The 15631-nt window shown below is 43.2% G+C and overlaps 1 protein-coding gene across 1 annotated transcript in view; it reads left to right on the top strand.

The window, feature by feature from the left end:
* Positions 1-8153, top strand: part of LOC131681375 (protein sickie-like) — a 79365-nt gene extending 71212 nt beyond the window's left edge. Inside the window, exons 2-5 of the mRNA XM_058962130.1 lie at positions 5977-6060; positions 6130-6252; positions 6316-6655; positions 6720-8153. Coding sequence (XP_058818113.1) covers positions 5977-6060; positions 6130-6252; positions 6316-6655; positions 6720-7714 — 1542 coding nt within the window. The 3' untranslated portion in view covers positions 7715-8153. The remainder of the gene's footprint in view (positions 1-5976; positions 6061-6129; positions 6253-6315; positions 6656-6719) is intronic.
* The last annotated feature ends 7478 nt before the right edge of the window (positions 8154-15631 follow it).

The raw sequence follows: 15631 nt of genomic DNA, 5'->3' as shown, positions 1-15631 counted from the left end.
TTCAAACCGATACTCCGATGAAAGCAAAAAAGGTTAAAATTTCTCTAAAATGTCTCTCAAACTACTTAAATTTGCAGTTCTAGATCACCGACGGCCAACCAATCAGGAATCAGTAGCGTCTGGCTCAAATGGCACGTTCCCCATGTTTATCGGAGATTTGTGCCTTGCCAAGAATCGTCAAGTATTGGTTTAACAATTGTTGTGTAGATCCACTGAATGTACTTGGGTTTGAGTCCCCAAGATTTGCCGAAAGCCCGTCTACATTGGCCAAAGGCCATGCAAGCTTTCTTGATCCTGAAATCGATGTGAGCTGTCCAATTAAGTTTTGAGTCGAGAATCACCCCAACGTACTTAACTTGATCTTCGACAATAATTTCAGAGTCAAAAAAAACTGCAATGGACGAGCTCCGGTTGTAATCCGGTTGTTCGTCGCGGTTGCGGTAAATACCGCAACCGCGCGGTATTTACCGCAACCGCACCGCAAAATCTGCGGTGCGGTAAGACACTTTTTCCCGCAGATGCGGTGCGAGAACGAGCTTTTACAGCGCGGTTTTACCGCAACCGCACCGCAAAAAAATAATTGATTAAGTCTCAATTTTTTCCTTAAAAAGTGGATTCAAACTAGGACTTTAACCATTTGAGAAAAACGTAACTACATATATTTCCTTAGAAAATGCTTAGCAATGGTATTGTTAGCCTTCTGTCAGAACGTTCGAGTTTTTTTGTACTCTTAAATCCAATTTAAAAGTGCATTACTTCTCCCGATTCCTGTTGGAAATCGTGGAATTACGAATCGTTTTCGATATCAATTTTTCAACTGTGAATTTTTCGGAGTATTATTGGTAGTAAAGGAGACAAATGTATGAAAAGCGTCCAAAATAAGGAGGGGTCCAAGTTAGGCTGATTATTCTATCATTCGTTCATCAATATCGTATTTCTATCTTCTTTGATTGCTGTGTAAATTCCCTGTGAATTTTTCTGCAGTCAATTGGACTCATAACTTTTTTTCGCGTACCAAATTAAGTCCTAATATTTTTCAGTTAAGTCTATTTTGTAGCTTTTTTAAGTAAAGTTAGTCGAAGTTAGTGTTTTTATAGTGTAGGGTGTTGAATTTTTTTGTAATTCTCAAATCCATTTACCGCCCACATCCGCACCGCGACGAACCCTAAATCCATCGTTCACCATATGATAATCATCGGCGAAACCATACGTCAGAAATCCCAGCTATTTTAGTTTTCTCAATAAGCTATCGGCGACAAGGTTCCATAGAAGTGGTGACAGCACACCACCTTGAGGACATCCGCAGACACTCAGTTTCCTCATCTCTACTTGTCTTAACGATGAGCACAGATGTCGGTTGCTAAGCATTGCGTGTATCCAGTTCGTGATATATGAAGGTACTCTCGTGCTGCTTTTGTGAACAAGCTTTTTCAATGTTGTAGACAACATTGTGTAACAGGGTGGTAGTAGACTTCCCCCGCTGATATGCATGTTGCATTGCATGCAGCGGGTGCTCGCCCAAGCTACCATCCCGAATGTATTGGTCGATTAAACGTTCCACTGATTTGAGAAGGAAGGAGGTCAGACTGATCTCCTCATAAGTGACGCGGCCACCTTTGGGAATGAATTTGACAGTTATTTCCCGCCACGCTAATGGAATGTATCCTGTTGCAAGACTGCAAGTAAGAACCTTTTTCAAAATATGCTTGAAGTGTTCATATCCTTTTTGTAATAGTACTGGAATAATTCCGTCCTTTCCCGGAGACTTACATGGAGCAAAACTTTCAATCGCCCATTTGATCGATTCGGTTGTCACAATTCTACGAGCAAATGCCCAAGAATCAGAACTGCCTGAAAAGAACTCAGAGGCAGTCGTCAGTGATGGCAGTTCTAATGAAACTGACATGAAAGTCTTTCGATTTCGAAAGTAACTTATTTAATCTACTGTCGCTCAGAGGATCGAAGGGCATTTCTATATGCTTTGCGAGCCAACTTAAATGCCTCCTACCCGTCCCTGCGTCTGCGATTCCAAGCTCTCCTACATAACTTTTTGAGTCGAACAAGTTCGGTATTCCACCAAGGTGTTCCTCTAGAAGCACGCATAACTCGAAGCGGACAAGCCTCTCGGTATGCTGCTACTATGAGTGAGCTTGTTTTATCCATGACCTCATCCAAATCACTTGGAGATTCAATCGTCGGAAGATACCCATGAAACCTAGTCGCCAAGCCCTCTTCGTAGAGGTCCCAGTTCGTAGATTTGGGATTACGATAGGTGACGATATCTAGCGAGACGTTTAAATGATCAAAGACGATGTACTTATGATCAGATAACGACGGTTCGAGCTCGTTTGGTACGAGCCAGTTTGTCAACTCATGCGTAATACTGTCAGAGCAGAGAGTTACATCTAACACCTCTTCTCTGCCAGCTCGTGCAAAAGTTGGGCGGTTTCCTGCATTAAGAATGTGCAGATTTGTACTACTTAAGTATTCCATCAATTCGGTGCCTCTCAAATTGATATCAGAGCTGCCCCAAATTATGTGGTGGGAATTTGCATCACTGCCGATTATGAGAGGAAACCCATTTCTGCCACAGTATGATACAACCCTTTTGAAATCATGGTTCATTATGCGGCAAATATGCCGAACAATAGACGTATTTCTTGTTTATGTTGTCAGCAGTCATATTTACCATGACAGTACAAATATCACGAGTTGTGATATGTGTCCGATATAAGACAAGCGTCAATTGCACTATTCGCAAGTATACATGCACGAGGCATTTCACGTGGATTTGTCATGCCATTTTTGTTGAAAGCTACGAAGACGGGGTTAAGTAGCTTTCCAACATAGAGGTTTCCTTTATGGAAATACGGTTCTTGAACCAAAGCTATGGAAGCTTTCCCTTCCTGCACAAGGCGAGATAGATTCATAGTTGCTGTACGTTTATGCTGAAGATTAATTTGTGCTACTCTAACCATACTCGATTACAGCACTACATATTTCATCATCAGCACTTGTTGTACAGCAACTAAAAGATACCAAACACGTTGGCTTATAATCGCATATAGCGAACCCCGAAATGGGTATAAGGGACATGAACATCATTTGAATCCCACGATTTGCGAAGAAACGAACGTCCACTGTGTCAGAGATTCGCATAATACAGCAAGGGTAAGACCCACGACACTCCGTGCGCGACTGGCATATTTTAGTCCTGCCAGCCATTCAGTCCTCGGCACGGAGTAACACCTTGACTTGAGGACTCCTGTTTTCAGTCGCCTCCTACGACATGAGAACAGGAACCCAGTGGATCAATTCTTGGTTGACATACTTCAACCTGCCGGATGCCACACGGCCTCTAGGCTGGTTTTGTCCGGAGAAAGATAATAGAGTTATCAACCTCCTAGTGGACCACAGCCAGTTGGCGTTCAAACTACTTAAATTTGCAGTTCTAGATCACCGACGGCCAACCAAACATTCGTTGACTACATTGACCACCATAGACTGTTCCGAAAGTGCCCGGGAAAAGCGGCCATCTTTCAAAATTAACGAACTCACATCAGTTTCCCGGAAATGGTTGGGCCGATTTTCACAAACTTAGTCCCAAATGATAGCTATATTATCCCCACAGATGTCTATAAAATTTCGCACGGATCGCTTATATGGTTCCGGAAATGTACACTGAACCGTCCGGTCACATATGAAATTCCCATATAATCCGGAACTCAGGGGGGACCCCATGAAATTTCAGAAATCGAATTCGTATTTTTGATGCCAAACATCTTTAAAATGCATGAAACGTCGAGATTTTATGTTATCTCGAAATTTTTTTTTTATTAAGATCGACTTTTTGGGACTGCCGATTTTGCTCCTTTTTTCAATTCAATATTACCGTGGCTGGTTTTTCTTTTGCAAAATTTTAGAACTCGAATAATGATTTCTTTTGTTGTATATAGTTGTCAAATCATGTATAATAAAATTGTAATGTATACATTTGAAAGCTTTTAATAAATATAAGCAACTAAAAAATGTTCGTGTTCATGATTGAGAAAGGCACAATTGCACCGCTAGGTGGATTAAAAAAGGTTTTTTTTTTTGAATTGGCCTAACAAGAAGCTCTCGAATTGAACAAAAGATTTTGGTGGGGCAAGCGATCTGTAGTTGTGTCAAAACAAGCCAGTCTCTTTTTATTAAATTTGGAACCGTCTACCGACAAATCTACATTGACGAATATCTCCAAGTTGACTTGTTGAGGTTTCGTGAAGGCCTGACACTAGCTTTGTACTACTGTTGCTTTCCTAACTAATAGTGAACATATCAACACTCCAGAACTTCGCTACGTCAGAAAAAATGTAGGGTAACCGGAAGCTAAAACTTCGTAAAATCGCACATCTGGTCCTTTCTCAAAATCATCCAGTGCAGTACTCTTCGTCACTCTTTCGAGTTTAAACCGCCCATATGGTGCTCGGTCTTTGCCAGTGTTGCTCTTCTTCCATCCAGTCTTGTTCTGGGCCACCAATTGATCAAGAACCCTTGTCGTTGCGTTTATTATATGTATTACGCATGTCGTTTGCAATTTGGCATTTAACCCAATTATGGAAACGTGTCTGATAGGGAGAGTGGAGATGCCAACTTGTCATTAACATTTCACAGTGAATTTTCATATTCAATTGGGATATCTTTTATACTTTTTGTACGCTTGCTTTGTACTGCAAACTTTGGAAAAATCATTGAAGTATTAATAAGAAGCAATACTCCCAATAACCGGCTGTTCGAAGTTCAAATTGCTTCTCATTTTCATTCGATTTTAGAGGGGAAGACGGTGAGATCATTTAAAATAAAATGACCTTAGTAGACTACTTACTTCACTCAAACGAGACTCATTAAATCTTATTTACGCTTGTCAGCTTATCTCCGAGAATGGAATTTTCTATCGTGCTTCAAAAGCATTCCTCAAACTGTGAACTGCAGCATCCAAGGTTGGTGAGATAGACTTAATTGTTGCGTGCTGACCTAGCTTTCTGACTCTAATAAATATACTCTCTACCTGCTATTACTTAGTTACTACTGAATGACTACGGATGCTGCAACTTTGCAATCAATTTTCATCTAACGTAATAGCAGCCTTCATGCAACGCGCAGAGAGTAAAGCTATCATCACTCTATAAGTTTAATTATCCAAGTACGATCATTGCTATTATTCATAATTGTAAAACAGTGCACAATTTAAAGGCCAACTATATGTACTGATGTTTAGCTGATGACGACCAGCAAACACTGATGACGTACCATCGATAATTGTGCGTTGCTTTTAATTCGCTGCGTGTCGGTTATGCATGTTCCTGCATGAGCACCCCTGATTATGATGTTTAATCATGAAACTCAGCTGAGTATGCGTGACCACCCTGACGTCAGCCATTGTCAAAGGCAGGGGTTTTATTAGGTAAATCGACATGGAGTACAGGGTGTGCCCCAGTCGACTACCGACGAAGGGTCATAAATCATTTGGAGCTGCATAAATTACACACTTTCTAGGTTGATATTTTGATGTTCCCGTACGTTGAACACTGTCAACATGGTGGTCGCTGTGGTGAAAACATCGCAGTAGCCGTTGATTCGAGAGGGGGTGGACGGCCGACACACAGAAATGGATCATAAATTTTATGCTCGCTGTCTGCTTCGGCTTTTCTATGACGGGCGGCATTGGTAGATGGTAAGGTTGCCCGCCTACTTGATCGATGCCGTATGGTAGTGCGGTGTATCGATTGGCGCGTGATTTGGGTGGTCGTTTGCGCTTTACTCTTTGAAGCATCATCGGTGTATATCAATCAACATATCGTCAACAGCTTGATAGATTTGATGGAATCGGTTTTGGCGCTAGTCGAATGCCATCTGGAAACCTTTTGTGGCATATTGAAGTGTGTTGATTGCTAAGTGCTCAACGTTAACATTTCCTTTTTTATTGTTTTATTTCAGACTCACGTTGTGGAGGCCTTCGAGCAGAGCTTGATTAATGTGTCCCAGAAGCTACAGAAGCTGACCGTTTCCAAAGATCAAAAGGTAAATAGTAAACGATAGAATATGTATGTCCTTTTTCGGCTCACCAATGCAAATTGTCTACATTTACAGGGGGACGAAATACAAGAGATGAGGCAAACAATCGAACTTTTACGGCAGCAATCTGCCGGAATAGCTGCTACTCAACTGTTAGCCCTGAGCACAGCGCATGGAACGACTACCAGCGGAACTACAGTATGTTTAGGACCTCCTGCCATCGATTGATTGTTAAATAATAAATATTAATTTCATTCCTAGCATACCGCATCGCAACAACCACCGCCACCACCTCCTAAAAGTGAGATGAAACGGCATCGCAGCGCAGATTCGATGCACTCGATCAGCTCATCTGGAACCGGCTGCTCCGTTCCGCAGGACAAACAAAAGAAGAAAAGTGGTCTACGATTGTCGCTAACGAGAGCGTTTTCCCGAAGCAACAAAGACTCAAAATCGAACCGCCCGGTCAGTCAACACTCCAACCCGGGGAGCATCGAAAATAACTTCCATGGATATCGTAGCTGCGAAGATATCTGTGCCAGTCCACCCTTATCACCGACATTGTCTAGCCCATCCGAATCTGCCAGTCCCGTCCAAAATGGTAAGTAATTTGAGTCTATCATTCACTTCCAATCAATTATCTAACCTCACCCGCATCATTCCAGTCGATCAACAACTTACCTACGATCTGGACGGAAACCCAATCGTGGAACACCTGGTCAAACAGCTTCGCCAAAAGGATCTGGTCCTCACCGATATCCGTCTGGAAGCGCTAACCACAGCCTCCCAGGTGGAAAACCTCAAGGACACCGTCATGAAAATGCGCCAGGAGATGATCAACCTGAAACAAAACAACGAAAGACTCCAGAATATGGTCACTCGACGTACGATGAGCGGCAGTGACGTCTCCCTGGGATCAACGAGTCCAACCAGTTCCTCCGCTGACTGCCGACGGTACAGTGCTGCGACGGACTACCTCCACGGTCGTCCACCATTCGATGTAAACTTGGACGAAGGCGATGAAGACAGTATGCCTCCTGCCCCGGCTCCGGAACCTCCACCGGAACCACTTAGTCCGGCATTCATTGCCGACCTATCACCCTCGGTTGAACGTCCCTCGTTAGCCGATGAAATAACTGCCCTTCCATCAGAATCCCAAACGGACCACATTGAAGGCAAAAAGATAGCCATCGCAGTCTACCTCGGTCAGACGGATCAGTTTGCCCGGTATTTGGATACGATGAATGAAAGTGGTCACCTGGAGAATGGAAAGATTAAACAGAACGAGTTCACGATCGCCTTCACTTACGTATCCGGGAAGACCAACTGGCAAAGTCTGGACTACATCGTGGGTCGCAGTTTCCGTGATTTTCTCGACCGTGTCGATCCGGCCGGTAATCTTGGACTGAACACGGAATCGATCGCCAGTTATCATCTGGGGGAAGCGAGGCGTTCCCATGAGCTGTACCTGCCGGAGTTGCTTCCGTACGGGTACATAATCGGTAATGTCGACACGTTGTATATATGCCTGCGGGGAGTCAGTAACGTGGCGCTGGATAATCTCATTATCAAGAATATGGTGCTGCGATATAAATCGTCCGCTGTTGTCGATCAGAAACGAGCGAACCAGCGCGCATCGATGGAATCGGTCGGGAATTAGTGTCGTTGAAGTGTGCAGTTTGTGCTTCAGTTTAGCGTTTGTGTGTCGTTGCCGGCAGTGCCTTCAGCTGGTTAATTTATGAATCCGTTTTGCGCTAGGATTAGGAATACAGTTGGAACTTTGCCCATGAATTAGGTCGGTTTGTTAATAAAACGGGTCGCTGGCGATTCAGGTGGCAATTCGACGTGTATGTAGTCGGAAAACAATAATTGACATATTTATTAAAAGATTTCACTCACAGATTAGCCTAAGAAGAGACTAATTTGAGTAAGTAACAGTCAAATTTTTGTGTACTCTGTTAAGCTTTCATGCTAGATTTAATTTGCACTAGGTTAGACAATTAGTGAATATTTACAGGTCAGCTAGTTGAAATTTACGCTATAACCAACGGTCCAACGAATAGATGCCTTACAACTAAATAAACTATTAGATCAGAAAAACATAATAAATACATCGAAAGAAAATTCCATCATTCGCCGGTCTTTGAAGAGAAATTACTATCGTTATTGTTTTCTTCATCGTTTCAAAAATTCACGATAAATCAACAAATGCACGACAATGTTATAAGTTTAAGCTGCACTCTCGACGATATTTGATTTCTTTGGCCTGAGCTCTAACTTTGGTAACGAGCGAGAGTTTTAAAATTGCGCAGAGAACTCGAGAATTTCCTCACAGTTCACAAACTTTCGGCAACCATTTCTAAGTAACATAAAAAATAAACAATTCTGTGATGGTTATTATGATATATATCCCAGTCATAGGCGTGCTAAAATCAAATAATACTAAAAAGAGTTAGAGTTTCTCTGTATACTTGCCCACGCTCATCTTCCTCGATAACTCGAAGTCTTCCTTGTAGATATGGATCACAGAATTTTTTTCTTAACCAGAGTGAATGGTTGAAAATCTTCCTACTTCAACGTCTTTGCTGCATTGCCATTTACATTTTTTATGTCTCTTTTATTTGACACGGCTCACAGTGATTGGTTTTTGCTAAAAATTTGATTTTAATTTAATTTTGGGTCACTGAATCTATTTCAGCTATCAGTTTTGAAATTCCATAATTCTTTTTTCAACTATGTTTATGTAAACCCATTTAAAGGCGTTGCTCGTTAAAAAAGTTAATATACACGTTAATAATAGTAGCCAATCCCATCGGATAGCACAAATGGTTAAAATCACTAAATTTTCAGCAATACGATGTTGTTTAGGCAACCAATTTGTAAGTAGAATTGTGAGCTACACGGCGTGTCCATATGGGTATTTTCAAAAACATAGATATAACAACTTCGGCGCAAAAATGTCAGACCATCTCAAAAATTGTAAGGCGTATAAGGATAAATTACTGATATGACATTCAATTTTTTAAATTGCTTTTTATTCATACAGAACAAACGTAAATAATGTTTATACAAAAAGCTCAGATCTATGTTTTAACACATTCATTATTCTTACTAAATAATTTTAAACTACCCCAATAGGCCGTATGGTTCTTGTGATATAACCATTTTAAGTTCGAAGATACGAATATACGGCAGCCGGTCTGCTTTCTGCCAGGTATAATGGTTGTTCTTGCAGATAATGCTTAGCTTTCCCATTGTCGGTTGCACCTGTTGGATCTGAGATACTGGGCGCAGCCACGATTGAATGGATATACACTCAGGTTTTTTCACTTGGGGGATACAGGTAAATGAAAACCGCGTAAATTTCAAAATCCGCGTAAATGAAAAGCGCCGTCATTAAAAAAAATTGCGTCGCTTTAACAAGAGCGACCTGTATGACGATTTGATTTGATCTATAAGAAGAAAATATTAGCAAAGGAATTTCATGAATCCGACTCGGTTTGTAAACCACAGAGTTCCTACGAGGACTTACCAGTGATCGCACGGCCCTATCTTCGAAGAGCTACACGAAGTCGGAATTCGGACATATCTTTTCTCATATGTTCGCTAAAAATAATGAATTTTCGCCATTTTCTCTTTCTTCGCTTCGGTATTTGTTTCTCCGTCTATTTTCCGTTAGGCATTTTCCTAAATAGATGGCTGTTACTTGTGGACGGCCTCGATGATAAAAAAATTCGTGGATTACACCATCCTCAAACCGTTGGAAGGAGTGGCAAATAATCCGCAGAAACTAGATTCGTCAACGAAGGGAAAGGAAAGCTCCTTCCTATCTCTAGGATTCCGTTGCACAGTGGCCCAGAAAGCAATTTTCAACTTTTATTAAAACTAAACAACATTGCCTTATTATGTGTGTGAGAAAGGTTTCGTAATTTTGGAGACCCCTATTTTTATTTAATAATATTTAATTTGTAATATTGTGTAGGAAAAAGCTGAAAATTTATGAATTTTCTCTATCTGCAAAATATAAACCTCTACAGTATACCAATTAACTTAGGATATTTTGGAAGAAGTCGATAAAATAACCCCTTGAAAACTATCTAAAAATTGGGGTAGTTAGAAGCAATTGAAAGAAAATATCCTCAGAAAATGGGATGTACCTATTAATGTGAATAGTAAATACAGTAAAGATCCGTTTTTATCAGCTCTATGGTGTACTTTAGGTTGACAAAATGAGGACATTGACTAAATCGGGACATTTTTTTTCTTCATAATAAACTCAAGCTGTTAAAATATTCTTCCTTTCCCTTGATGTAGTCTAATATCTATTTCTGATTATTTAACCACGCTAGAAGACTGTCTGGTGCAAAAATTAAAAAAAAAGTTAAAAAGCGTACGGTGTAGGCGGCCATGCGGTTGGGTCGTGCTTCGGGAAAAGGCCCTCCACGATAATTTTCAGCTTGTCGCCGCACATTTCGACTGACGTCATTGGACCCTTGATCCTGGCCATAACGACACGGTAAGCATTACCCCAGGGGTTAGCGTCTACTTCTCTGCACAGCTCCTTGTAGCAGGTGGACTTGCTTAGCACTACCTCACGTTTAAAAGCGGCCCTAGCCGCCCGGAATGTTACCTTACACTCTTCTCTGACTGCCTCAGATCTTGCTTTGTGCAGTCTCCAGCAATGTGTCCCTTCTCCCCACATTTTCTGCACATACCAGATCTGTCGGGGCCTCTATAGTTTCTTGCCTGATGGCCAAAACCCAGGCATGCGAAACACCTCTCCATTTGTTAACTGGCTCTAGGAATCAATCGCAACGAGCACACCGACCACCCGATTTTGATCTTACCGGTCGATATAAGCTTGTTGGCTGCGGTTGTCGATAAGTGTATCACTGTTGTCTGTGTGCCACTGTACGCCTTCCTCAATCTTATTGATATCTGCTCCCTCTCCAGGTTTCCTTGCTCTATTAGCGCGCTTCTCACTTCGTCTTCCGTTGCGATCTCGTCCAGATTCCTGCACTCGACCACTGCTTCCTGAACTAATGCTCTCACATTCACTTCTCCTCCCACCGCTTCTGCCACGAGTTCCCGGTAGGCCGAGCTCTTGATCAATGGACCTTTCTTCAGCTCGAACAGCATTTCGCCTTTCTGAGTACGCCTGGTTCTTATAACGTTCTCCCCTAGCTCCTTCAACTTGGGATCCTCTCGCACCCTTTCGAGGATCGCAGCGTACGTCACGCCTTCGTTTACTTTGAAGACTAGAGCGTCTCCCCTCTGCTTCTGCTGGCGTGGCCGAAGGTCTTCTTTTTCTTCTTTTCCTCCTTTTCTTTCTGTTTTTTCTTCCTCTCTTCTGCGGTTTCTACGGTACGCCATTCACTCTGCGATTTTCGGCTTTTTCGCTGTCCTTCACCGACCTTCCTGGACTTCTTCGGTTCCTCCTCCTCTCCTGGCGTTTCCCTTATTCTTTTCACAGAAAGAGGATCCCGGCCGCCCTTCGGTGTCTCATAGGCTTCTTCTTCTTCTCTCGCTGTGGACTTCAGCGCATTTTCGACGTTTTCAGCTCGCTCTAGTAACGCCATATGTTCGCATTCGGCTGCTGCTACGGCGGATTTGATGGTAATCACTAGATCCTTGATATGTCCGTGCACGTTGCCCTTGCTGTTGACGAATTCGTAGAGTTCATCAATTTTTTGCCTCAACTTCGTCACTTTAGGTAACCCAGACTGCTGGTCTTCTTGGGTAACGCTTGGTTTCGGTGTGCGCACCTGAAATCCTATCTTTCCTTGGCGTCCAGTTGGTTTGTTGCCGCTCGTGCTCTGTGTGGACTAGCAAGGCTGCTCTCGCTGCTGCTGCTGTTGCGGTTGCACTTGCTGTTGCACTTGTTCGTTATGCTGGGTCGGTGACCCCGCTAGCCCACCTTTGGCGAACGGGTTCATCACAGTTGCTCCGTTAGAATTTTTGTTGTTTTTGTTGATTTTGTCTTCTTGCATGCTTTTTGGGTCCCAACTCCAAGCCGCTATCTACGCCCGTAATAAGTAGTCGCCTCACATGATCCCATGGTTACCTTTGCGAGCAGTGAGGCCGCATGCAAGGGTTGACGCGGTCCTTCTTAGGGTACCGCATTCAGAGCCGGATCGGCGCTAGTCAGGAGCCTTCAACTGAGCCTACTTGCACCAGCTAAGGTGGCGGATTTCGAACGTGCTTGGAGACCTACCAAAGTTTTACTGGGACGGGGGGCAGCCAGCACCATTAGCACACTCGCCGTTTCGGGGAAGTGTCACTCATCCTTACTAGGGTAGTGGAATGGCGTGGCTGTCGGTCCGTAGATAATTTCGATGAAATCCTTGTTCACATCCGTGTTCTGCCGCCAGTATGCCGTAATTAGGATCTTACTGGTGTCGATCCTAATGTGCCGGTTGGCACTCCCATTGCGTCAGGGTCCTTTATGCAAAAGTCTTGGGTAAAACCTTAGCGGAAGCGGCACCGACTGGCTATGTATGTATGTATGTATGTATGTATGTATGTGTGTATGTGCGGATTTGTTAACAAAATGTACACATCGGTTTCTCGGAGATGGCTGAACCGATTTTTACAAACTAAGATTCAAATGAAAGGTATATATTGTAAGTATAGGGACGCAGTGAAAATATAAACGCGTGTAACATGGTCAAAGGTTTATTAAAAAGTAAAAGATGAAGAGGGAAAACCTATTTCCTACATCTGACAGCGATGTACGCTTGTTCGAATATAAGCAGTATTCTTGATCGATGTTTAACTCTGAGGTCACAGATATACGACTAGACGAGTCGCAGCTTATTCTTCAACACACCGGAGGAGAATGACCCTTAGGGTTAAATCCTCTATAATAAACAACATCACATCACATCTTCAACACACCCCCTTAAGCTGACATGCTAATCCCCATCGCTGTTCGATTTCGCTCCAGCTTAATGCGTTCAAGAGATTTGGTCAATTCGTCCGCTGTTTGTTCATCGGTGCTAACATAAATCAACTTGATGATGTTCTGTTCGAGAGCGTCCCGGATGTAATGATGGCGTATATCAATATGCTTCGTACGTGGTGTGTAACCGCCATTCTTGGCGATACTAATAGCACTTTGGTTATCGCAGCGTATTTCGATCGGTTTCTCCTGTCCAAATTGTGCTAACAATCCGCGCCACCACGAAGCTTCCTGAACAGTGGCCGCCAGCGCCATATACTCGGCTTCGCATGATGACAGCGCTACAGTTGGTTGTCGTTTACAGCACCAAGCAACCGCACCTCCTTGTAGCATGAAGATGTAGCCGCTCGTTGACTTACGATCGTTCAAATCAGAAGTCCAGCTGGCATCGGTGTATCCTACAAGCTCGATATTTCCTTGTTTCTTATATTGCAACTTCATTGTAGACTTTCCTCGTAGGTATCGAAACAAATGTTTGACTGCCTCCCAGTGCTTGGTTCCAGCGTTCGAGTTGTAACGGCTTAATTGGTTGACTGCATACATAATATCTGGTCTGGTACAATGAGCTAGATACAACAAACTTCCAACAGCCTCCTGGTATGGAACTCGTTTCATTTTTTTAGCTTCTTCTGACGTCTGCGGAGTCATATCTATAGTTAGTTTTATACTTGGATTGGATGGAGTTGAAACCGGTTCGGCGTCCTGCATGTTAAACCGGGTGAGCATTGATTCAATGTATGATTGCTGATCCAGCGCAACACAATTTTTTGTGCGAGTGATCCGAATTCCCAGGCAGCTGCTGATCGGTCCCAAGTCCTTCATGCGGAATGTATCACTCAACTTCACCTTGATCTCATTCATAAGCGCTTCGTCATTATAGACAATGAATACGTCGTCAACATAGATAGCAATAAACAAAATTTTTCCTTTTGCGATCCGATAGTAGAGACATGGATCGAACTTCGAGGATATTAAACCGAAACGCTTCAAAGCTGCATTTAACTTTGCATTCCAAACGCGGCTGGACTGTTTCAGACCATAAAGAGCTTTATTCAAACGACATACCATTCCTCGTTGATTTGGTTTCTCGAAGCAGGGTGGCTGTTCCATAAAAATTTCCTCCTCTAATTCGCCTTGAAGGAACGCAGTAGTGGCATCCATTTGGTCCATCGGCAAATTATACCTGGCGGAAAGTGCAAACAGGTAGCGCAGAGAACTGTGACGAATTACTGGAGAGTAGGTTTCGTCGTAGTCAACCCCCTTTCGCTGCGAATAGTCTTTCACAACTAGACGCGCTTTGTGCCGATCTACATTGCCATTTGCGTCGTACTTGGTCTTAAAGACCCACTTACACTTAATACTTTTCCTTCCGCTTGGCAATTCAGTCAATGTCCAAGTGTTGTTTGCTAGAAGCGCCTCGTACTCGTCAAACATAGCTCTCTTCCAGTTTACTGAGTCCTCCCGAGCTAGCGCTTCATCGTGAGAAAGAGGATCGCCATCAATTAATAGACTCCTGACTGTCGATACTGCACAGCTCAACTTGTGGTTGACCTGACCCTGGGAATCGGGTCCTTCAGATGAATCATACTGACTCTCATCGTCATTGGGCACATCTGAGAAGGTTTCCTGTAACAAATTCGAAGGCGGCAAATCTCTGTATGAAACTTCAAAATCATCGTACTTGCCTGGACGTCTGTGCTCCCGACCACTGCGCCTCAACACCGGTGATTGCGGTGGATTTGAAGATGTTTGCGGTGGGAGCACAACGGAATCACTGATCACTGCACCAGTTGTATCGTCAAACCCGCGGAATTCAGTTACGCTGTCGTCGATTTCCCCAACACAGTCCGTGTCGAAAAAATTCTCGTCGTTGGAGCCATCATCTATCTGTTCGATTCGATTCTCCGGACCCCTTACATTTGGCACCACATCTTCCCCGATGTCCAATTGCACTATATTTCGACGTTTCTCTTGCGGTTTGCTGTCGCGCATGATTTCGTTGATAAACCGAACTTCGCGGCTAATTAAAACTTTTTTAGACTGCGGGTCGTAGAGCCTATACCCTTTCGTATGTTCATCGTAGCCGACCAGGATGCATTCGTGCGATTTTGGGTCTAGTTTCCTTCGCTTCTGTTTTGGTATTTGAACCATCGCTTTTGTGCCAAAGATTCTCAAATGGGACAAATCTGGTTTAATACTTGTCCAAACTTCCTCTGGCGTGGATCCGTGCCCTCGTGTGGGTGAACGATTTAATAAGTAGACAGAGGTGTTTACGGCTTCTGCCCAGAAACTTTTGTGTAGACTTGCTCCATACAATAGACACCGAGCGCGTTCAACTATGGAACGGTTTGCACGCTCTGCCATGCCATTCTGTTCTGGCGTATACGGATTTGTCGTTTGATGAGAGATACCATGCCGTTTCAGGTAACTCTGGAAACCGTTGTTCACGTATTCTCTCCCGTTGTCGCTTCGTATTACTTTCAGTTTGTGACCAGATTGACGTTCCACCAGTGCGTGAAACTCTTTGAAAACTCTCAAAACTTCTGGTTCCGCTTTTGTCTTTAATAAATACACCCACATTTTTCGTGATCGGTCATCCACGAAGACAATGTAGAA

Source organism: Topomyia yanbarensis, chromosome 2 (assembly GCF_030247195.1).
Source record: "Topomyia yanbarensis strain Yona2022 chromosome 2, ASM3024719v1, whole genome shotgun sequence".
NCBI lineage: Eukaryota > Metazoa > Arthropoda > Insecta > Diptera > Culicidae > Topomyia > Topomyia yanbarensis.
This window is presented reverse-complemented; position numbering and strand designations above follow the sequence as displayed.